Source organism: Suillus plorans (genome assembly GCF_016647745.1).
Source record: "Suillus plorans strain S12 chromosome Unknown HD556scaffold_77, whole genome shotgun sequence".
NCBI classification, from domain to species: domain Eukaryota; kingdom Fungi; phylum Basidiomycota; class Agaricomycetes; order Boletales; family Suillaceae; genus Suillus; species Suillus plorans.
The window spans coordinates 85,432-107,764 of NW_024537461.1; the positions used below are offsets into that span (position 1 = coordinate 85,432).

General features: G+C 46.6%; 7 protein-coding genes across 7 annotated transcripts; 2 read left to right on the forward strand and 5 right to left on the reverse strand.

Moving 5' to 3' along the window:
• Nucleotides 1-406: 406 nt before the first annotated feature.
• Nucleotides 407-5,695, reverse strand: HD556DRAFT_1501500 (uncharacterized protein; the record flags this gene model as incomplete). The annotated part of the gene is made up of 14 exons (XM_041308960.1): nt 5,416-5,695; nt 4,911-5,036; nt 4,338-4,859; nt 4,201-4,289; nt 3,919-4,152; nt 3,576-3,857; nt 3,149-3,525; nt 2,880-3,096; nt 2,526-2,829; nt 2,202-2,479; nt 2,120-2,140; nt 1,672-2,071; nt 1,254-1,624; nt 407-1,198 (listed from the first exon to the last, which is right to left on the reverse strand). Exons 1-14 carry the CDS (start codon nt 5,681-5,683, stop codon nt 407-409), a joined length of 4,281 nt encoding a protein of 1,426 aa, XP_041154919.1. The 5' UTR covers nt 5,684-5,695.
• A 739-nt stretch (nt 5,696-6,434) lies between these two features.
• Nucleotides 6,435-6,854, forward strand: HD556DRAFT_1448595 (uncharacterized protein; the record flags this gene model as incomplete). The annotated part of the gene is made up of 1 exon (XM_041307453.1): nt 6,435-6,854. One exon carries the CDS (start codon nt 6,435-6,437, stop codon nt 6,852-6,854), a length of 420 nt encoding a protein of 139 aa, XP_041154920.1.
• A 727-nt stretch (nt 6,855-7,581) lies between these two features.
• On the reverse strand, nt 7,582-11,483 carry HD556DRAFT_1408422 (rRNA-processing arch domain-containing protein). The gene is made up of 10 exons (XM_041304090.1): nt 11,138-11,483; nt 10,833-11,087; nt 10,666-10,779; nt 10,173-10,617; nt 9,426-10,127; nt 9,139-9,380; nt 8,718-9,089; nt 8,294-8,659; nt 8,042-8,242; nt 7,582-7,987 (listed from the first exon to the last, which is right to left on the reverse strand). Exons 1-10 carry the CDS (start codon nt 11,441-11,443, stop codon nt 7,805-7,807), a joined length of 3,186 nt encoding a protein of 1,061 aa, XP_041154921.1. The 5' UTR covers nt 11,444-11,483; the 3' UTR covers nt 7,582-7,804.
• A 101-nt stretch (nt 11,484-11,584) lies between these two features.
• Nucleotides 11,585-14,554, forward strand: HD556DRAFT_1408424 (eukaryotic translation initiation factor 3 subunit 8 N-terminus-domain-containing protein). The gene is made up of 6 exons (XM_041304091.1): nt 11,585-12,008; nt 12,058-12,293; nt 12,339-12,563; nt 12,614-13,126; nt 13,177-13,964; nt 14,015-14,554. Exons 1-6 carry the CDS (start codon nt 11,618-11,620, stop codon nt 14,481-14,483), a joined length of 2,622 nt encoding a protein of 873 aa, XP_041154922.1. The 5' UTR covers nt 11,585-11,617; the 3' UTR covers nt 14,484-14,554.
• A 587-nt stretch (nt 14,555-15,141) lies between these two features.
• HD556DRAFT_1312631 (uncharacterized protein) lies at nt 15,142-15,929 on the reverse strand (the record flags this gene model as incomplete). Its single annotated transcript, XM_041300678.1, has 3 exons — nt 15,142-15,586; nt 15,796-15,837; nt 15,895-15,929. 3 exons carry the CDS (start codon nt 15,927-15,929, stop codon nt 15,142-15,144), a joined length of 522 nt encoding a protein of 173 aa, XP_041154923.1.
• Nucleotides 15,930-16,706: 777 nt separating this feature from the next.
• Nucleotides 16,707-17,013, reverse strand: HD556DRAFT_1246585 (uncharacterized protein; the record flags this gene model as incomplete). The annotated part of the gene is made up of 2 exons (XM_041298621.1): nt 16,707-16,862; nt 16,912-17,013. Coding segments are annotated over 2 exons (258 nt in total), but the record flags the coding sequence as incomplete, so codon positions are not given.
• A 220-nt stretch (nt 17,014-17,233) lies between these two features.
• Nucleotides 17,234-18,212, reverse strand: HD556DRAFT_1448600 (uncharacterized protein; the record flags this gene model as incomplete). The annotated part of the gene is made up of 2 exons (XM_041307454.1): nt 17,234-18,045; nt 18,092-18,212. The coding sequence occupies 2 exons, from the start codon at nt 18,210-18,212 to the stop codon at nt 17,234-17,236; spliced, it is 933 nt and encodes a 310-aa protein (XP_041154925.1).
• Nucleotides 18,213-22,333: the final 4,121 nt, after the last annotated feature.

The window sequence follows — 22,333 nt, forward strand, 5'->3', positions numbered from 1 at the left end:
TGTATGTAAGGTATCTGAAATGGTATATAGAAAAAATTGGACCATCCAACGATGCCACCATAGCTTGCCCTTGAACATTGGAGGAAGAACTTCGAAAACAAACATGGGAATTTGTCGGGCAAGCCACCTGACCGCTGGAGGAAGAATTTTAAGGACAAACACGCGAATTTGGCGAAGAATCCAAAGGGCAAGGACTCACCGGAGGAAAAATTTCAAAGACAAACACGCGAATTCGGCGGTGAAGAATCCAAAAGGCAAGGACCCACTGGACGAAGAATTTTAAAGACAAACATGCTAATTTGGCGGAGAATCCGGAAGGTAAGCACCCGACTGTTGGAGAAAGAACTTCAAAGACAAACACGCGAATTTGGCCAAGAAGATGCATTTCATGTAAGTAGTCTAATAACTATCTTCTGAACTGGTCGTGATGCAATGGATCGGCTTGAGGGTTCCATACGTGCGGTGTCATCACTGGTGCAAAAAGTTGACCAGTGTGCGTCGGTGGGGGATGGTGGTATTGCCATGTCAACATCATTGGGAGCGGGTGCAACGGGTGATGGGAAGGGGGGACTCTGGATGAAGGAATGAGAGATTGCTGCCACTGGGATGGCACTATTGTGGGTGGATGCATTGATGGCGTAGGTGCCGGTGGTGATGGCACATAGGAAGATCCGCTGGCAACTGGTGTCATGAGGGGTGTTGAGAGCTGGTGACTTGAAGACGCAGCTGACTGAATGATCGTGGGGTGTCGTGCATTTGCGCGTGGACGAGGTACCTTCTCTTTTGCTTTCCGTGTTGGCTTTGCTTTGCTGGCCGCCTTTGCTGCTGGGCGGTCGAACACTGCAGGGACTCTAGCCACATCGTCGGGCGGTGCACTTACAGATGTGGCACCTGGTGTTTCACCGGCTTTTTTCGCTGCTTTCTTCTCCCGAATTTGACGAGCTGCTGCAAGACGGACATCAGCCGCATTGGGGACCCTCAGTGGTGTCTCACAGAGAGACTGAGGGATAACAGATCGAATCTGAGCGTGATTGTGAATTGAATAAGCATTGAGAAGGTAAAATGGTGAGGGTTGGTGCTGAACGACAGGCCTTGTACGCGCGGTCTCGGTTCGTTCTTGATGAACACGGCGTTGACTAATATCTGTGCACTGTGCTTTAACGCAGTCGTGCTGAAGATTTACGATACAAATAATGTCCTAAAATACATCGTGCATTGTAAGGACTCTGAATTGGAGATATGTTGAAACTTACTTCGGGGCTAATGACAACGTCGTGGTCTGTGAGCTCAAGAGCGGGGAGGTGAAGCAAGGGATGTAAGGCAGGTCCAAAAGTAAATCTCTGAATAGCAACATGCTGCACACGCCGGCAAGAGTTTGATATCAGAATCTCGCGAACACATCCGATTTCTGAGGAAGATGTCGAGGTGTCATGAAAAATGACATGTCCACCTAAGGATGCCTTCTCGCCATTGCCGACAACCAAAGAGATTCCATGGCGGTATTGAATGGTGGCAGGTTGCGGGATATTGAGTGCCTTTGCACAGCGCGTTGCTGTCCATGGAACAGGCTTGTCTGGGACAAACTGTCCATCTACGGCAGCGACCTTCTTGAGTTGACCGGTTCCTTTTAAGCAAGGTCAGCATTGAATCAGCATTGAAGCATCACGCTACCTGTTACAGGAGATGTTTCCATATGAATTCCCAAAAGCCGCGCCTGCTCTGGATGCTCATCGACGTAGCTTAACACCTTGTCACCCGCCCGAACCCACTTTTTCCTCGCAGTATCAAACCAGTAGCCACCCGTAGCAATGTGCTTGACGATATCTTGTCTCGCAAAGATTCTGCACGTATCCTGACTTGGTCCTTGTCGATTGCTGTGGATACATGCAAGCCGGAAGATATGATTGAAAGACTCGTATCGTTCAGTGGAAAAGAGAATTGCAGGTCCAAAGCGGCGGATGTAAGCAGGAAGATGAACCAAGAAATGAAACTTTGGTTTTGAAATAAGGATACTAGGTGCGCATTGAGCCGTGACATTGAGGAAATCTTCAATGGTTCGAGAAAGCTTAGCCTATGAGTTAATCAGTGTTGGAACAGCATCGTCAGCCCGTCGTCATACCAAGTATATCTCCTGTATCATCTATTTTGGTGTGCCAAATGTGCACAATGAGCTCACCGATAATGGTCCATCCATCGAGTACCGTTCTCGGCAACAGATCTTGAATGAGAAATGGCATTACCTGAGCCAAACTCTTGAAATGTTTGCCGATGAGACTGCCCTTGTAGTGACAAATGTAATCAGCATTGAGACGTGGAGAGTCGAGTCCATCCTTCGCGATTGAATCAAGTCGTGTTTGAAAAAGATCCATAAGCTTCGCCTTCTCAAGAAGATAAACGGTCTGACCCCAAAAATACTTTACAACCCCCAATAGCACCGTATGAAGTATCTCCGTTGGCGTGTCTTGGTGAACATTGAATCCTGATGGAGATCAGTATGCAGCCAGCAACACGCATTCAATACTTACCCTTCACACCGAGCAAAGGATTGATTGCGTCATCGAGTGTGCTCCCTTGTAAGAGATCTTCAAGCTCCTTGTTCAAAATTGTCCTGACTTCGCTGTCGTGTTTCGGCTGGATGCCAGCCACCCGTTTGCGCAGTTTCTTTCCCATCTCAACAACTGCGTCAAGAATGTAGGCGGTTGTAGTGTCTTTGACACCTGTTGAAGCGACAGACTTCTTGATTTTTTCGGAAGCGCCTGACTGGAGTGCAGTGACGAATTGAGCGCGAATTTCAGCTGCTGTTCCTGCGGGAGTGCGAAGCTGTCCCGGCTATAAACGAAGAGTCGATATTGTGAAGAGCACAAGAACATCGTACATACCACAAAAATGCTGTTGTAGCCCTCATCCGACTCCTTATACTCCTTCGTTCCACCAACTTCACATGTCCTGCAAAAGTAGTTACAATGTAACCCTGCATGACTGCACTCTTCAGCGTGCATGGGGTTGTCGCCACCAAGAAAGAGACCATACGGGACGAGCATGACTTCTTCGTTGTCTTTGCAGTCCCAAGCAAAGGTCCCAGATTCGGCAGCCTTCCTATGATTGCAGGTCATATCAGTACTACATCAAGTATTAGTGTATCACATACCCAATTGAGTCTTGCATAGCGCTCATCATTTCCATGGGAGCTGCGTGAGGAGAAGAAGTGACGAATCGAACGCAAAACTCTTTCTCCAGCATTTCGCGAGGCAAATTCGCATTTGACATATATATAGCATGGTGCTTGTTCCACTGTTTGGAGATATTCCCGGACACATCATCCATAAAAATAATGAGAGGGACAGCGTACACCATGCGACCTTGAGACTTGGCGTGTAACGGATTCGGTTCGAGTTTAGCATACTTATTTGATGATGCTGTCAGTCCGCATGCAAGTTCATCGACGTCGAGTGATATCTCCCTGAATGACCTCCGAAAGCTAGTCGTCGGGATGATTTCTTGCTCGTCGCTGACAATGAACCCTTCCTATATGTTTATCAACAAGATTAGTTAAAATAAGCAAATGACGAGATCACCTCCGTTCGTTGTGCAGCACGTCCTAGTGCATGTAACACCTTCTCCGCTGTATTACTTGTTGATGTATACAATGCGAAAAAAAAACGTTCGGGGATAAAATAGTCTTTCGAGCTATCTTGCAAGAGCTCTTTTACAAAGTATATCTCCCCATCGACTTTCGCTGCTGGGGGCGAAGGGAGCTCGAATAACATCTTCTCCCCATTGAAAACCTGGGACATTCCTCGTCCTCCATCTTCTGGGTAATCCTGCATTGCGAAACGAGTCAGAGGGTTGGCATAATCCTTGATAGAAAGGTTCAAGTCAGTATGAAAGATGCGCACAAGCACATAAGATTCCACATACCTTTGCAATTGCTCGCCCAACATCATTGAGATAGAATATGTTCCCCGAACGAGCAGTGACCTTTTCTGTCGGATTTCCGACAAGTGTTTGTACAGTCTCCTGGAAGCGGTTCAAGGCGTACAGTGAGGGAACATCAAGGGCACCGAGTTCCTTTGCCCAAGATAAAATTGCCTTTTTCTGCGCCTCTGAAAATGGAAGCCTCGGAGAACTGAACAGTAGTGCAGTGATGAAATGCTTAAATGAGATGTCAGTGTAAGGAATACACAAGAGCTGTCAACATACAGCTTTTGATGGCCATGGGTACGTTGGATGGTCAGGCGATACTGGATTGTTGAGGTTTACACGACCCTTAGTGTTTAACGGACCGTCATCTGATAATTGAAATAAGTCTCGTTCAAAGTGATGAATTAGTGCATTACCTTCGAGTTCAATGCCAAAATTCGATTCTGTCTCATCATCAAAACCAATCTCCTCGGTCATGGGAGCGAGCGGCATGGGAAACAGAGATTCCCCAGAAGTGAGAGCACACCGCAGTTCGTCGAATAGATCCCCTGTTTCATTCAGTTCCGAGTTGTAGAAACGGCTGCTTGATATTGCATTCCAGAGTTCAGAGATGGGTACTAGTTCTGAGTCCGAATCAACCGGTACATCATGATCCGGTGCGGGAATACTGGAATTGTCGATATCGATGTCCATGGTACTTGAGGTGGCAAGTTCCACGTTGTCGTTGTCATTCTGACTGCCGGCACACATAAGGTTATGAAGGGGGTACTGCTCTGGAGAGTAAACTTTTGAAGGTGGGAGATTGTTGACACGACGTTTGTGCACCGCCATTGTAGAATGTTTCTGTACGTGTTTGAGATGCATTGTACGCAATGATCCATCACCACGTGTTGGACAGACATTGCACACGACTTGAGGCAGACGACGAAACTCGAAAACTATATCATATGTCAGCAGCACATTACATCAATATCAAGCACGAAACATACTTTTTCCATCAACGAGCTTCCACAATGATGGATTCATTATACTGATGTGCTTTCGAGTGATTGCAGCGTGCCGATGAAAGACTTGACGCCTTGAAGTGCGAAAATCACGTGATCCAACCCGTGAATCTGATAGGACACAAAAAATATCAATTCACATTGTCCTGTGAAGCAGCCGATGATACATAGAACGAAAAGCGTGGTGATAACCCGCTCCTGAATATATAAATCTCAGGGGTGGAAAAGATGAGGTGGAATAGCAAAGGAAATGAGTGATGAGTGATACTGCTCCTGAGGACGGAGATATGAGTAACGAAGGCTGAGTACGGAGATGTGGGTGCAAAGGTATGATAGATCGATACTAGTAAGTAGCAGATGATATGTAGAAGGGAATATGATAAAGAATCCGCTCCTGAGTACGGAGATGTTGGGCAGCAAAGGTAGGAGAGGTAGATAGGAATTATTAGCAGATGATGATATGTAGAAGGGAATATGATAAAGAACCCACCCTTGAGTATTGAGTGTTCGCCATGGGGTAGATGAAGAAGAGCTGGGCGGCGGCGGTAGGATAGTGATGGAGAGGAAAATGCTTCTTGATAGTCCGTAAACGGAGGAAATGCCATGCCGGGTACGAGTTGGTGAGAGCGGTAATGGAGAGGAAAATGCTTCTCGATAGTCCAGTAAACGGAGGAAATGCCATGCTGGGTACGAGTTGGTGAGAGTGGTAATGGAGAGGAAAATGCTTCTTGATAGTCCGTAAACGGAGGAAATGCCATGCCGGGTACGAGTTAGTGACAGAGCGAATGGTAAGATGGGTAACGGAGGAGCAGAATGAAGGGAATATGTTAGGGATCCCACTCATAAGCGCTGAGATGGGGGAACATATTGAGACTTGAGTCTGGGCACAAGCTTTAGACTTTCCAACACCAGAGTCAACACCAGCACCACTTACACTTCATATTTGACATATCCTCTGCTCCCACAGGCAGAACACAGTGCGCAGACAAGGTGCAAAAATTTGAAAGCAGTGAGTCCTGCCAGCGATTCAATAAGGGGTTTGCTGAAAACACGTGACTTGTATCATTCCATTTTTCCCCAAGTTCGACCTTTGATGTCAAACACGATGCAAGAGACTCCAGACAACGGAGCACTCAGCTTTTCCAATTTTTCAACTTCCATCCTCTATCCAGATACTCTGCAAGCTGAATCTGAGGATATATTATTACAACCTCTCTCAGTCTCAGTGTGGTTTTTCCGGTGCGGTTCCTCGACACCTCGCTCACCCGAACATTGTATGTCCCCTAATGTTCCTTGACAAGTGCTACTTATTTCAATCACTATTTAGCCAATTAAAATTAGTGTCTCTCTGAATGAGGAGTACCAATTATTCACAGTACCCGTGATTGAGGTAGAGTCTCAGCACTCCAGAGAGTCTTACCGTTTCAATAATGTAAGTGTTTCACATTTTCCGTATTGTGACTGCTGACCTTGGGGCGTGTGAAGTGCGGTCAATATGAACATTGCCCCATGTCTGGTGGTGAATCTGATGATGCATCAATTACCTTCCTCCCCTTGCCGTCGACATTCGATCACATGGATCCTGACCACTGGGCCAGACTCTCCGGCACTATACAGTCATGGCTCCTGACGTTCACGGATGCAGTGACGCCTGAATGGACTTGGGGCCGGGACGCATTCTGGTACGCATTTGTCGCTGCCAATCCTGACTTCCCCAATGGCAAGTGGGCTTTCTGGGATCCGCGTATTCCTCTCGAGGGCCAGTTCATCGAGGAGTGGGTGGAGTGCGGCATCAATTTGCCCGTCGAAGATGCTGACGAAGAGCTCACTACTCCTTTGACGCACAGTGATACCCGGGACCTCATATGGGGAGAGTTCTCCAGACACATTGCGCTTTTTTACCCTTATCGTTTGATTTCTACTACATAATTTTCCTCCATAGAATATTAGGACACTCGCCAAGATGGATGGGGGGCATATTGTATCATTGCACATCTATGTTTTACCATACCAATATACAATACATTATGGCTTTATGTTCTATCCTATCCTGTGTGTGATTCAACCGCAAAGCGGGCAACTGAGTATCACTGAGTATTACTGAGTCTTGATAACGTGCTATATTTGTTGTACCAAAGCAAGAGTGCCATCATAGATACTATATTTACCCCGTACCTCCGCTATACTTTCGGTATATAGATCCTATACCTTGTTTCATATGCTACCCGTTCGTTGGCGCTGTTGCTGTGCCGATACTTCGCTCCCAGCATGCAAACAGAGCTGTTTCCCATGCTGATTCCGGGTGCGTGTCAGGCTCTGGTCAATGTTTTGAACTAGACCTCTTATGGAGATTTGATGTTCAACAATTGTCAAATAACGGTGTTATTTATAAGAAATATGCCATTTATGTACAGGGTTCTAGCTTTATCATACACATCTAAATCGTTTTTCGTCAATTACACAACGTGTGAATTTGACAGTTGGTGGTGTAGAGAGTGCAATTGGGTGTGACTTGGTACAGCATGCAGCATACACGGATGGCGCGAAACCATGAACGTGCGGAGGTAAGAGACAGTGGTAGCGGGTTCTTAGGAAGTGGCGGATTGGTGCTTAGCTCGTGCCATTGATATTGTTGTCAGTTGCAGCTCAATATTGTCATGACAGTACCCTGCCCACGATCGTTTGACTACCAGATTGGTTGCACATGCTTTTATTTTAGCTTTCAGTGTAATTCGTCCCCGCAAACATTTTGCATGACCATCATCGCATCTGCTTCTGGTTCCCGCAAACAATGGCCCAAATGTTCTGGCTTATCAACATGACAGACATGCAAGAAATTACCCGTCCTGAGGAAAGTGAGGGTTGGAGCGTCATAGATTCTACAGGTACAGGGAAGAACAAAAAATGACAGAATTAGGGCGTTCTAGCATTTCAGATGCCTTCTGAAATTTTTCTTGAAGTTCCAAGTTGCCAATGACTTTGGCGGCCTGAGCCATCTGACGAAGTAATTCACCAAGGCGCCTAAAGACACGTATCAGGTTTCCCTCAAATTGATCGGTCAGCTGCGTCCAGTCAATAAATTAGTAAGTTCACGATGAAGGGTAGCGTTGACAAACTTTGCAAATGTCGGAAAACGAAGCTCCTCTACACCATTGGAAAACGGCATCCATTAATTCGACTTTGAAAGACGCAACATATTCTTCCTCGACCAACGGTAATTTCGATTCCTGTGACACTTTCGCTATTCGGCGCGCAATTTCTTGCATAACGCGCAATGGCGCTGCTAACTCTTCTGTGAGCTTGGTCACGTGTTCACTCTGAAATCAGGATGTTAGCTAATTCACTCAGAACGAAACCTTCCTGGATACCTTTTCTGTGAAAACAAAGCAGCTAAGTAGACTGGCACATTGCTCAGGGAGTAGGGAGTTGAAGACGCCATTGAAGATAAGTTCAGTAAGCAGAAGCTCGTCCCCAGTGCTGATTTCGCAAGCTACACGACCCTTTAGTTCTGCGATGTCGGATGAGTTCGTGCACTCAAGTCGACGGAGTACACGTTTCCGGTATTTCAACTCCTCGAGTTGCAGGACATCGTGTGTCGCCATAATACGCCTTTTCAAATCCCGTATCTTTGTTTGTGCCTCCTGCTTTTGGGCGTACAGCGTGTATACTTCTGGGAGACGGGGATCATTGTGCAATGGATTTGAGAACATTTTTTGTTCCATGACATCGATTTTCTGTCCACAGTATTTAATTCCATGTGATGCGTTGGTAATTGAATTGACAAAGACTTACATTGACTAGGGCTGTAAACTTCTCATCTTTGATGTCCATGTTTTCCACAGGATCGAGAAGGGCAATGCCATCCGGGAATCTTCGTTGCACTTCGAGAACGCTCTTCCAGACAGTATCACGCGCTTGATCTTGTCGAAGATCTTTCGGTAGGAAGACACGGATGTGGCTGATCGCGTCCACGGCAGAAAGGAAAATAGGCACTACGAGCGGCAAGCCTTTATTGCCAGGGAAACAAGGGAGTATCCCCCCTGGTGTGGGCGTAGATACCGTTTTGTCCTTCAATAGCGTAGCACCATCGTTGCAGTTCATTAGCACGTCGAGGACGTATTGTTCGTGGGCAGGAATATCGGCCAGCTGATGTTTTTGCCATGTCTAGAGAAGAATGAGTATCCCATTAAATTTGTCCGACGAGGATACTGACCTTTGGTGGCAAACGCTTCTGGTAGTTTACGACCACGCCCCACCCGAAGTCCAAGTCTTGATACTTCACCTTGATCAGGCGGCCGGGCTGCAGAAACGGAAGCGAATAGTTCGGATGGGTAATGACTTCGCGGAAATCCGCTGCCATGCGATCCAGTTGTTGACGGTAATCGTAATAGGTAGCGACGATGTTTTCATCGGGGACGGTGATAGCGTCTCGCCGTTTTTCCTCCTTCTGCAGCTCTAAGCGGGAATTAGTGGTTTCACATCACACATCAAAACACTCACCATCTTCCAGAACAGGAATCCCAGCACTGCTCTGGAACTGGAAAAAGCATCGCTCGAGCATGTACTCAGGACTAATGCCTTCGACCTTCAGAAGGTTCAAGATCATGTTATAACCGAGGTGGAAGGCAGAATCTAGCCGGTCAGCCTCTCCCTTGATCATGCCTTTGGCGGCTGATGGCTCTAGCTTTTCGTCGCACATCATAATGACGACGCCTCGATCGTCAAGACCACGTCTGCCTGCACGGCCAGACATCTGAATGTACTCTCCTGAAGAGAGGTTTCGGAATTCTCTTCCATCAAATTTGCGGGCGGCAGTAAAGACTACTGTTTTTGCGGGCATATTCAGTCCAATGGAAAATGTCTCCGTAGCGAATAGGACCTTTATAAGGCCCTCTTGGAAGAGGATCTCGATGACTTCCTTGAGAATTGGTAGTAAGCCCCCATGGTGGATCCCAACGCCTCGCTTCAGTAACGGAAGAATATTGGAAATTTGGGAAAGATTCCGATCTTCTGTGGAGAGATTTTCGATGGCGTTTTGAAAAATATTCGAAACAAGCTCCTGTTCGTCTGTGGAATTGAATTCGAATTTAGACAGAGTGAGCGCAAGAGCCTCGCACTCTCGCTTGCTGAACGCGAAAACAATGACAGGATTGTAGTTCTTCAGCATAATCATTTTAATGATTTTGGAGATATCGGATTGCCCTGGGAATGATTAGGCGGATGGCGAGATGTAGACAAATTAGCTACCTTTCTTTTCACCTCCTTTTTTCGTCTTGCCTTTACGACCTTTTCCGCTGTGTGGGTCGGCGGGGTCCTCCCCGGTTTTGTCTTGAAGTGTACCCATAGCTTTGCTGAAATTGTCTTCACGGAATTCTCCTTTCTCATTGACGACCAGGTAGATACCTTCACCTCCTGCAGGAAATAGATAGTGTTGCAACGGTGTTGGACGGAAGTCGGTATAGACAACATGACACGGTTGGTCGTGGGATTTACAAATCCACTCAGCGAACTGCATGGCATTCGGTATAGTGGCGGAAAGAAAAACGTAGCGAACCGTATCAGGCAGCAGGATGATGGTTTCCTCCCAAACTACCCCACGCTCTTTGTCTCGCATGTAGTGAATTTCGTCAAAGATTACCCACGCAACTTCACGCATTATCTCGGATCCCCGATAGAGCATTGACCGTAAGATCTGCAGAGTCTCTGAGCCGGTGAGAGGATGACTATGAACCACGCATACCTCTGTAGTCATTACAAGGCACGTCGCGGAGGGATTTATAGTAACATCTCCGGTCATCAGACCAACATCCCCGAATTCTGCGAGCATCTCACGGTACTTTTGATTACTCAAAGCCTGTTAGACTTCCAGTTATTCCTTCATGATTACACACCAAGACTGTTGCTCACCTTGATCGGACTAGTGTAAATAACACGTTGTTTGTTTTGCAGGCATTGCGCGATGGCGTATTCTGCGACGACCGTCTTTCCAGCGCTCGTATGCGCCGAAACCAAAACACTCTCGTTACGCTGGATGGCGAATACCGAGACTTGCTGAAATGGATCAAGAGTGAATTTGTATTCCCTTGCCGGTTTTTTGGGAGGGACATGTTGCGCGATCGGCACATAGTGATAACCTGGTGGTATGGCAACTTGGTGGCGGACCTGGCAAAGTTAAAGATCAATGCAAATTATCCGAGTGATTGGTTCAATACCTGATGTCTAAGCTCCAGCCGCGAACCAGCTTCGACCGACCCCGTAAGCCCTCCACTCGCGGCCATTTCACGTTTGGCCTCTGTCTCGAACTCATCTACGACAACTGGTACAGGTGATGATACACGGGGTTTCTTGAAAGCAAAACTGCCAGAAGTGTCGCCATCCGCGAGATCACTCGGATGATCCGTGCTTGCACGACGCTTTATTTTTTTGTCGAGTTGACGCGGCTCGGGGACATTTTCGACTTTATCCTCATCCCCAGAAGGCAGCCCATCGAGGAATGAGAATAGGTCAGGCGTGGACATATGGAATGTTGCAGTGAGTAAGCGCTAGGCTTGCTCAATTACTTATTAAAATACTTGTCATTACATTCCATTTGGGTACAAGCGCGGAGCTTCAATGCCAACGTCCGGCAATGGCCGAAAGCGATTTTTTATGGGTAAGATATCGGTGTCATATAGATTTTGCGTTGTGCAATCATGTCTCGATTCTTCAGACAAGCTGGCGATTCAGACTCTGATACAGAAGAATCCGACGAGGAGCTCCTCACCAGTGGAGACGAAGATGCCGCCGCCCCAAAGGCTGCCGCCAAACCGGCCATGTCAAGATTCCTACGCACAGCAGGAAGCGATTCCAGTAGCTCAGATTCAGAGTCATCCGATGAGGACGAAAGTGAGATGTCAGATGAAGAGCCAACACAGAAAAAGAAATCAAGATTCATGCGTGGCGATTCGGATGAAGATAGTGAAGACGAGGATGTCAAACGTGTTGTAAAAAGCACCAAGGACAAGCGCTTGGAGGAAATTGAAGCTACTGGCAAGGTCATGGACAATGGACTCAAAATCAACGACTGGGTTGCCATATCAAATGGCAAGTCTTGTCGAGTTTTTATCAGATTCACTGAATGTCTTCCTCTTAGAATTCGACAAGCTCTTGCGTCTTGTGCAGCGACAGAGTAACGCTGCAGAACCGCTACCTCCTTTTTTTGTTAAGACTCTTCTAAGTCTAGAGGACTCCCTCAATGCTGCTCTGATGAAGGAGAAGGAGGCAAAGAAGAAGATGAACGCCACCAATGCTCGAGCACTCAACTCGATGAAACAGAAGGTCCGCAAAACGGCTAAAGAGTTTGAAAAGGAGGTCCAACAGTATCAGAATGTAAGGTTTTTTTTACCATTCTATTACGATCCTCACCTCTCGCAGGATCCAGAAGCATTCGAACGTGAATTTACCGCTCACGCTCAACCTGCTGATGTTGTTGCCCCCAAACCCAAAAAGCCGAAGAAGAGCGCAGACTCTGAGAGTGACGGGGAACCGGTATTAGATGATCGGTTCACCACAGTTGGTAAAGGTGGCAAAGCTATGTCTTTCTCCGCGGACAACATTTTCAAAACTTTAAAGCTCGTTCATGAGGCTCGTGGCAAGAAGGTATGCATGTTCTCCTTCGCTCTTCTCCCTTCCAATTAAAAACGTTATAGAACACCGACCGAGGGGAACAAATACGGATTCTGGAGAAACTCCTAGAAGTAGCGGTCACATCCTATCAACGCATCCGTATCCTCCTGGCGCTCGTTTCATCCCGGTTTGACTACAATTCATCAATCACATCGTATATGCCAACTGATCTGTGGCTCTCGGCGCAACATGAAGTCGATGAGTTGATCTCAATAGTAGTTGCGGACTCATCCTACGCCGTGCAGGAGGACACTGAGGATTATGATGAACTCGTTGAGCGCCATCCTGCAACCGAGAGTGATGGGGTTGTGCGCATTCGTGGCAGCATCATCAGCTTTGTAGACCGTCTGGATGACGAATTCACGAAGAGTCTACAAAACATCGATCCCCATGGAACGGAGTACGTCGACCGTCTTAAGGACGAGAAAGTACTCTATCGTACTATCAGCCGTTCGCAAGCTTTCTATGAACAGACGAGCCAGCCGGAACCCCTTGCACGTGTAATCATGCGACGGTTGGAGCATATCTATTCCAAGGTTAGTTGAAGTCAGTCTACCCTAGTACTTTTTTTTGACAATGTTCATAGCCTGATGCTGTCGTATCTGCTCTTGAATCTTCGTTGGCTTCGTCGGAGATAACTCCTAGCGTCACTTTGGCATCTTCTGCCACTACTTCTTCCTTGATTCACTCCCTTTGCGTTCATCTTTACAAAGCCGACAACTCCCTTCTGCGCACTCGCGCCATGCTCAGCCACATCTACCATCACGCGTTGCACAATGACTTCTACACGGCACGAGACATGTTACTTATGTCGCATCTGCAAGAGTCAATTCATTCTGCGGATGTCGCAACACAAATCTTGTATAATCGAACCGTTGTACAGCTCGGGCTTTGTGCTTTCAGATGCGGGTTGATAAAAGAGGCTCAAGCGACGCTGCAAGACATCTTCACAACCCAGCGCGTGAAGGAGTTACTCGCTCAAGGTGTCCACCAACAGCGCTTTCAACAACAACTTACGCCAGAGCAAGAGAAGGCGGAACGGTCACGTCAATTACCATTCCATATGCATATAAACACTGAGCTTCTCGAGGCAGCTTTCCTCGTATCCAGTATGCTCGTCGAGGTCCCCCTTCTTGCTAGCATCGAGTCAGAGGAGCAGAAGCGCAAGGCGATCTCAAAGCCATTCCGCCGGTTACTCGACTTTGCCGATCGCCAAGTGTTCACGGGTCCTCCTGAAAGTACACGCGATCATATCATGCAGGCAAGCAAGGCGTTACAAGACGGCGAGTGGGAGAAATGCCGCGACCTCATTCAGAGTATCAAGATCTGGAGTCTTATGCCTGAAGTTGTCTCAGTCAAAGAAATGCTTGCGAAGTGCGTTTTGTCATCTCACCGACAATTCTACCTCTGACCACAATGTACAGGCGTATCCAAGAGCAAGGACTGCGCACATACCTTTTCACATATGCCCCTTACTACAGCACGCTATCGCTGTCCCTCCTGTCGCGCACATTTTCTCTCCCGCTTCGCTCCGTTACATCGATGATTTCCAAGATGATTTGGAATGAAGAGCTATCAGCGTCTCTTGATCAGTCAACTGGTGTGGTAGTATTCCACCGCATTGAGCACTCACGTCCGCAGCAGCTTGCTCAGGTTATCGCGGACAAAGTCAGCGCACTTCTCGAGCAGAACGAAAAGGTGCTTGATATCAAACTTGGCGGTAGCGGAGGATGGGGTGACAGGACCGGCGACAAGGGTGAGAAGCGTGGTGAACAAACTCAAGAACGTAGAGGAAGGGGAGACAGGACACGAGGAAGCCTGCGCGGTGGTCCCCGTGGACGTGGCTCGCGGTTTGCTCAGGGTCTTGGTAATCAGATGACAAGAGTACGATGATCTTTACATGTCAATGCTCTCTTTTTGAATGTATGCTGAAATGACACTTGCGAAAGCAGCGCGATGTTGAACCCAGTGTGATCACAGACAAACTTGGGATCACCTTTAATTCTGGCAGAAAATGAGAACAACAATTTCAATTTTGCATGCATTTTCCTTAGTTGATCAGCTTGAGTTATATTTAAGATAAGTGCTCCGATCACCCACCTGTGGTTCCCACGTACCTCTAATTAGACTTGACAGCTGAGCCTGATGGTGGGTCTAATTAGAGTGATTTACAGCTGTATGCACCCAAATGAATAACTAGTTGATAAAGGAGGGTCTTATAAGCACTGCTGAAGCCTCTTAGGTGGTGTAGGTACCTATGGGGGCCTCAGCTATATCCGTCCCCACCTCGGCTGTTGTACCCATGTACCTTGGGACTAATATTAGACAGTGTGACTATATTTGGATACCAGCAGCCCCCGGATAATGGTAAGTGAGCCATGTCAGTGTCCAAACCTTCGTGCTTGCTGTGCATGACAGCGAGCTCATCTATCTCGCTAAGGTATGTATGGATTTCAGCTGGATTTTCGTATATAGGTAGTCAATGTGAATTGTAATCAATATAATGTATACTAAGGGACATGGTGGTACCAAAGCCATACAAAAGAGACAACTAAGCTTCATCCTCACTGGTGTACTCCTTGTCAGATGAGTCCACAAACTCTGCACTCTTCGGGGCCTGCATGGACAACCCAGAACCTCGTACACGCTTGCTCTGGCGTCTGTTCTCCTTTCCCTTGCGTTTATGGGGTACTCCGGCATCAGAACACTTCTTCTGAGGCTTGCCAACAACTTCTCCTTTCTTGTGGCATGCAGTGAGCTGCATGTTGTACTCCTCTCGTTGACATGGTGACATGCGGAACCAACGGCAGGAGCCGTCCTTCAATGAATTCCGGAGCTTCAGGAGGGCATTGAGATCATTAATACTGGTGGGGGATTGAAATGCCATGTCCTCAGGCCAACCCCTTGGATCGATGCCAAGCTTCTCCTTGATGGCAGTATCAAAGTTGGTGTAGTTGATATGGATGTCCCGTTGTAGGGATTCATTTCTGGCTGGGCTTGTAGAGACTGTTTTTACCTTACCTTATGTTGGCACTTTTGTAGCTTACATAAGCAAGTTATCTTTTCACCAGTTATGAGTAGGAGTCAGAGTACTCAGCAAGTTTTCATGATATTTCCTCTCCTCTGAGCCTTGAGCCTGGTCCAGAAACCCTTTAGGGTCGAATAGCAGCTAGGTTCTGCAAGACCCAACATTGTTCAGACTCACTCTCTGAATTGTTGTACCTTCACCGTCGCTTCACTATAGTCCCTTAAAATACACCAGTCAGTAATGGCATCAGTGTGATATTTTTTAAAAATTACTTACTTAGACCTGAGTTGAGGAGTCGAGTGCAAACACATTGCATGTTTTGCATGGTCTTGCGTTCGTTGATGCCTGGCATGTAAAAGTCAGTAAATATATATAGATGTGAGACAAGACTCACTTCGACCAATTGTTATGACTTGGATAGGTCAAGCCTTCTCTGGCTGAATAGCCAATCGTCTGGCGACAGAAGGATGGGTTCTAAGCTTGGTCGAAGGCCAAGGTATCCTCCGATGAGCTTGGTAAGCGCGGTGGCTCGTCAAGCTATAGGGCTAACGGATGTACGGCTAAGGTAGCGTCGGCTTGCCTTAGAAGTGTGGTCAAGACAGAGGGACTGGAGGTCACTCTGAAAGGATGTTCAAGGGAAAACCAAGTATATCAAAGTAGGGAATACAATGATATGTGTCTACTGTTATATAGGTCTAAGCTACATAGTTCGGGAGGAGTCTGTATCTGTGGATCTATTCTAGTCAGAGATAAGATCCATGAGGCAAGCCATGCTTGTCTGATAAGATGCATTGAGGCGCCTCTTCTATGTCAAGATAAGTACATGAGGCGCTCCGGCCTCTGAGTCCATCAACGCATGAGGCGGCATGCGTCGGTCTAGTTCTTCATGAGGTGGATCATGATGAGATCGGGAGGCCCTTCTAGGCCAGGGGTGACATCATAGCAACTCTAGGCTGCTCTAGGTATCCAGTGGCATCCAGTTAGGCTCTGGCGGTGCTCCGCCGTGTCGGTAAGTCGGGAAGAGGGAGCATAGGGTGAAGGTGGCATGTTATTGTAACACCAATCATGCATGCCCATTGTTCTAATTTTCATGTGATTTTGTCGGCCTCCATTTGGACAACATCCTCCCAGAAGTCCATGACATTGTCAGTTCCAGACCATGTTGCCTGTGCAGTGTCGTACACATGTCCACGTGAGGCGAAGAGACATGTGTAGATTCCTGTTCGGACAGCAAGACTATCAAGCTATACATTCGTTAGTTAGATGTCCATTGTCACGCGATATAAGACCTACCATCTTGAAAATGGTGTCCAAAGTAGACTGAACATCACGTGCTGCTGCAGTGTTAGTTGCACGAATACTCATATGCTGGAGTGCACGATGCTCATTGAGCTTGTGAATGAATTCTCACTGATCCACATGGTTCAAGTTTTGCATATCTTAATCGTCCTTGACCATCTCTCGGATTTCATTAAGTGAGTACTTGGCACCACACAGTCAATCTGTTGCTTCAATCAGAATACATAACGACACCTGAAAATCTAAATGACTCACCTGCATTTACTTCCTGAGCTTTTGCTTTTGCGTGTACCAGAGCATTAGCGAGTTGCGCATTTCAATTGCCTTTGTAGTGCCTTTCGCCTCCCATAAGCTTCTTCACCTTCTCCACAGTGATACCATGTTCAATAGTGAGATGGTTAGTCTTTTCCTCATGCTCAGAGAGAGCTTTTTGAATGGCCATGTGCAGGGCATCTTCCGCCTCCTTGCGTTGCTGAGCCAAAATCTTATGCAATGCTCTCTGCGCATTAGCACGTCCCTTCTGCATCGCGTTGAGAGGTGCTCGAGGAACCAGCACTGGTCTGCTAGGGTTCCTCACAGCCCATGACAAATTATTGGCTTCAGGAACCATTTTGCTGGCGCATCCTTGCACAATGGTGCCAGTGTCCTGGGTCGTCTCATGACGATTGTCGGTGTTGGATGTCAATTCATTACTTGAGACAGGAGGCACATCTGGGGGGGTGTCATGTGTGGCTGGAAGATTTTGGTGAGTGGATGAATGGTGGGTTCTGTCCTCACTGTTGGACGGTGAATCATCACTTGTGGACTTGTTGCGCACACTGGGGAGACTGGGCATGCCCTGGGGGGTGTCATGTTGGACTACCGAGTTTTGGAACGCAGAAGTATCTTCAGTGTCACGTTGTTCTAGGAGGTGACATAGGGAGGGCAGTGGGGGGTAAAAGGCCGGGTCTGACAAGGAAGCGAACATATAGGGATCAATGTTATTAAATAGATTTTGCGAGTAGGCGAGATTTGGGTCAAGCTGTAAACCGTGCATAGCTGGTGGGATCATGTTGGCTGAGTGATCTGTTGGGTAGAACTGAGGGTATGATGGCACTTGGTGTCCACGTCCTGGAGTCTTGTACAAGTCTAATATGAGTGAGTATTAAAATCATATGCAAATCAATCTACTTACTTGGTGGACAACTCTGGTTACTGCCATCTAAGTCGGACAGATGACCAGGTGGATCAGGGAATACAAAGTTCAAGTTGTCCATAGTATTGAGATATTGCACTGGCTGCACTGGAAAACCCATGGCTGAGTGATGAAAAAAATTACGCCAACACTCTGGATCACATTAATTTTATGATGAAAATAAAATAAAAATATTAACCGTTGTCCTGAGGCATTGAAGGTATCTGAATCACGTGCATGTCAACTCCCCCTGAGAAGGTGACGTCCAGACGGCTGGCACTCAAGTTGGTTGAGAAGCATGTAACTGTGTGTGATGTACTGTTGGTGATACACCAGTCATGCAGGGTGAATAGTATCAAGGACATGCACTAAGAAGTAACCATACCAAAAGATATAATCATTTAAGTTTTAATGAAATGAGGTACATACCAATGCAACAATGAGGGACTGCTGTACGCTAAATCCTTTACATCAGCGGATGAGAAGAATTTCTAGACTACATTGACTCACATGTCAGACCGTGGCCAGCAAAACCTCATTGAAAGAATAATGGGTGTATTTGAGCAGAGATGATCATAACTGATGCAGAACTAGGGCCACAGTTAGCAATAGCACCTCAAATGTCAGTGTAGTGTAGAATCTCACATGGACCAAGTTATAGTCAAGTGGCGTGTGTCTAGCGCTCGTTAGTCGAAAGACATCCGCACAATCCTGGCAGTGAAACCAATCACCAAACTCCACTAACTCCATGCTATGGGTAGATGAGGGATGTCCAAACCAACTAACCATGAACTATAAGCAAGATATAGTCGTTGACATGAGGTTCACATGTGCTTCACTTACTTGCAAGTACTTCAGTATTTCAGCCAAACACTTTACATAATGAAATGAACTGTGAGTTTGGTTCCGTGCCGGCGGTACATGCTGAACCGTGGAAACTAACTTCTGAATCAATGTGCTTCGTACCATTCTATGTCCAAGTCCATCCAAACTAACTTAGGCTTTTCTGCTGTGCATTCCAAGGCCGATTCCCTTGTTGTTACCTTCAACTCGAGCGACACCGAGTCACTCACAATGGAAGGTATGCACTAACTTCTGCTTCCTGTGCGCCATCCTATATCTAAGTCCATCCAACTTAGGCTTTCTGCTGCGCATTCCAAGGCCGGTTCCCTTGTTGTTACCTTCACCGAGTCACTCACAATGGAAGGTACACACTTTCAACTTGAACAACACCGAATCACTCACAAAAACTTGTAAGGTATGTACTTTCAACTTGAAGGACACCAAATCACTCAAAAACTTGGAAGGTATGTACTTTCCACTTCCACGCCACCAAGTCACTCACAAAAACTTAGAAGGTAGCTACTTTTCATTTGAACAGCACCGAGTCACTGACAAAAACTTACATGATAGGTACCTTCAACTTGAATAATGCCAAGACCCACAAAACTTTGAAGGTAGCTACTTTTAATTTAAACAACGTTGATCCATCAATCTACCATACTGTATCCTCCTTGTATCTATGTCTTTGACTGATTATTGGTCGCTCATGCTATAAATTTTCTTTATTGATGTTCTTTGGGTGTGAAAATAATGCTATTGTCTACTGAACATGCATTATGCGGTTCTTTTCCAGATCAGTGAACCATAGTGAAGGGCATCAAAGTACGCATCAACTCCTAATTCCATCATCGACAACAACTCCTCCCATACACAAACATGCAAATCTACCACATCTACAATAGATGTGATTCCCTCCCGCAATTGATCTGTGAGAGGCCCCTCAATATCACGGGCCTCAGTGTGCAAGTCGTGTGCTTGTTGAAGCACATGCTTTGCCTCTGTGAGACCTGCCTCGCATCCCGGCTTGACTGAACCCCAACCCTCTCAGTCTACCTTGGTCACGATTGACATCCCATATGCTTCCAAGAATTTATGTTGGAGAGTACCGCTGCGGTAGCCTAAACTTAACCATAAGTTATTGAGACACTGAAGAAGGCTTTGTGTTATGCACTCAAATAGATCTGTTATGCGGAGCCCTAAGAGGGGCGTCGTCCGCTAATGTTTGTGATGTAACCGGAAGGGTCCCGTATAGCGAGTGAGACTGGCGACGTCGAGTCGGCAGATATCACAGACGCGTGTGTCACGTGACTTCTAAGACGGCTGTCTGTGAAGTCACTGAAGTCAAAGGGAGGACAGTCGATTGAGGTAGACTTAGATGCAACGAGCACCTAAGAAAGTTGTACTAAAGACAAGAGCTGAGAGGCTCTTGAAGGAAGTAGTTTCGAGTAATTGAGTAGATTCAAGTTAGGGAATCTAATACAATATGACCAACTACTTATACTAAGTGGAGAGGGTTGAGGGCTGGGTTACCATACTGTAGGTAAGGGTAAAGGGGAAATGGAAAGGGTATAGGTACATTGGCAACACAGCCTAATTAGTGATGAGAGGTCGAATGCAGAATGAGACCAACGAACATTGGACTGGGCCAACAGTAGGGTTACAATGCACAGCAGGTGCGAGTCAAGGGAGATGAGAAGGGAAAGCCACATTGGTGGCATGAGTCTAGACGAGTCAAGGTGCCAAGGCACATGCGCACGTTGGTGCGTTATCAGAGATAAGGCGGATGATGGGATGGAGACGAGGGATGGGAACGGTCCCAAGGATCCGATCAACAGATATCCGGTAGAGGAGTATGAGCTGGTAGATGGTGAGGACGAGGATGAAGGGAAAATGATAGGGGGGCCACGTGACCGATGTTACTTGTAACACTTTGAGTATCCTAAGTGCAGGCATTACTGGTGACATGCACATGAATGTCGAGTGAGAACTCACCACAGCTGCCCCTCTACGGCGTTGCCATCGTGTGTGAGACTTGACTTGTTCTTGAACTCTGTGACTAGAAGTGTATTTGTATTAGGCTGGTGAGGCAAGAAGAATTGAGAGCAATTTACTGTGCATAGCTCTCCTTTGATTTTAGTCAAGCCTCATGACACTCCTCTGCAGTTTCATACTTGGGATGCATGATGTATGGTGGTTGTGTTTGTTGAAGAGAGATGAACAGAACAAGTTTCTCGTCACATGAAAGTTGCGAGTATTTAAAATGTGTTATTGAAACGAAATTCAGCCATGCTTCAGGACAGAAACTCAAAGCAAGTATTTGGATACAGCATGATATGAATCAAATGAGTATCACTTAGCGTTATTTTGATCTTTATCATCAGCTAGTATGTGAGATGAGAGATGCAACATCAAATTATCTTTTCATAATGCATAGATGACATTTACGATAGAACACAGCTTGCAAGCATAGAATTTTCGTAATGCATTGACAGTTACACCATAGATCCTTCAGAGGTACAAACAGTATTCAAAACGTAGTATTGTATTCTATGTGCCCTCCTCTACTTGTCTCAACTCAAACTGATGCCATCCATATATTCAGACAGATCTTCGACTTGTGCCCATAATTCATCGCTTGAACTTGTCTGAGCTGGGGAACTCAGGGAAGAAGGAAATGTTTTGACTTCGAGGGGTAGAGTACCAGAGGCCGAGGACAGTGTTGATTTGGTCGGGGAGGGAGCTGATCCTTGTGGAGTCTCTATTGTGGTGTTCAAGATGGGGAGGTTTGACTGCCGATGTGTGAGATTCAGTGCAGAGTCAGAATAACTAGATAATGGTACGTACAGGCCTGGTGTAGGTTTACAACTCAGTGTGGTGCTATAGGCTCCAAACCGATATCTTTATGTTGTAGGTCATCCAACACCTAGTCTGCTATACTTGCAGAACAAGTGCGTTCAACCCTAAAGGGGAAGCTAGTGCAGCAAAGGTCTAGAAATGAGCACAGAAGATGCCGCTTAGCGGCGGGTGCGCTGTAGAGACTGACATCTCTGTGGCCTCGTAGAGGTCTAATTTCCGATGTGTGTCGAGTGCTAATCATTATCCGAATCATTCCCTATCATATCCGACTCAATACACACCAAACCCGAAAACATCGGACATCGGACATCGGACATCGCATCGGACTATTGGACTTCGCTTGTACTCGTCCTACCTATGTCCTGCCTCATTGCGCTAGCCCCCACTAGGTGCATAGTTACTTGTTTTCCCATCGCTAACATTGTAGACCACATTATTACATGTCCGCAGCACCTCATGTCTTATTACATAGGACATCGGATCCGAAAATATTGCGCTACTACTTTCGCCTATATGGTTCTGGACTTCTACGTATCTACATAA

Excerpts from the sequence above, each read along its gene's own strand:
- HD556DRAFT_1408422 (XM_041304090.1), bottom strand. The coding sequence starts at position 11,443 with ATGTCCACGCCTGACCTATTCTCATTCCTCGATGGGCTGCCTTCTGGG. Across the intron at positions 10,618-10,665 it reads GCCTTGTAATGACTACAGAG|ATCTTACGGTCAATGCTCTA; the intron begins GTATGCGTGGTT and ends GAGACTCTGCAG. Across the intron at positions 8,660-8,717 it reads AGTTTACAGCCCTAGTCAAT|AAAATCGATGTCATGGAACA; the intron begins GTAAGTCTTTGT and ends TACTGTGGACAG.
- HD556DRAFT_1408424 (XM_041304091.1), top strand. The coding sequence starts at position 11,618 with ATGTCTCGATTCTTCAGACAAGCTGGCGATTCAGACTCTGATACAGAA. Across the intron at positions 12,009-12,057 it reads CTGGGTTGCCATATCAAATG|AATTCGACAAGCTCTTGCGT; the intron begins GCAAGTCTTGTC and ends TCTTCCTCTTAG. Across the intron at positions 12,564-12,613 it reads ATGAGGCTCGTGGCAAGAAG|AACACCGACCGAGGGGAACA; the intron begins GTATGCATGTTC and ends AAAACGTTATAG.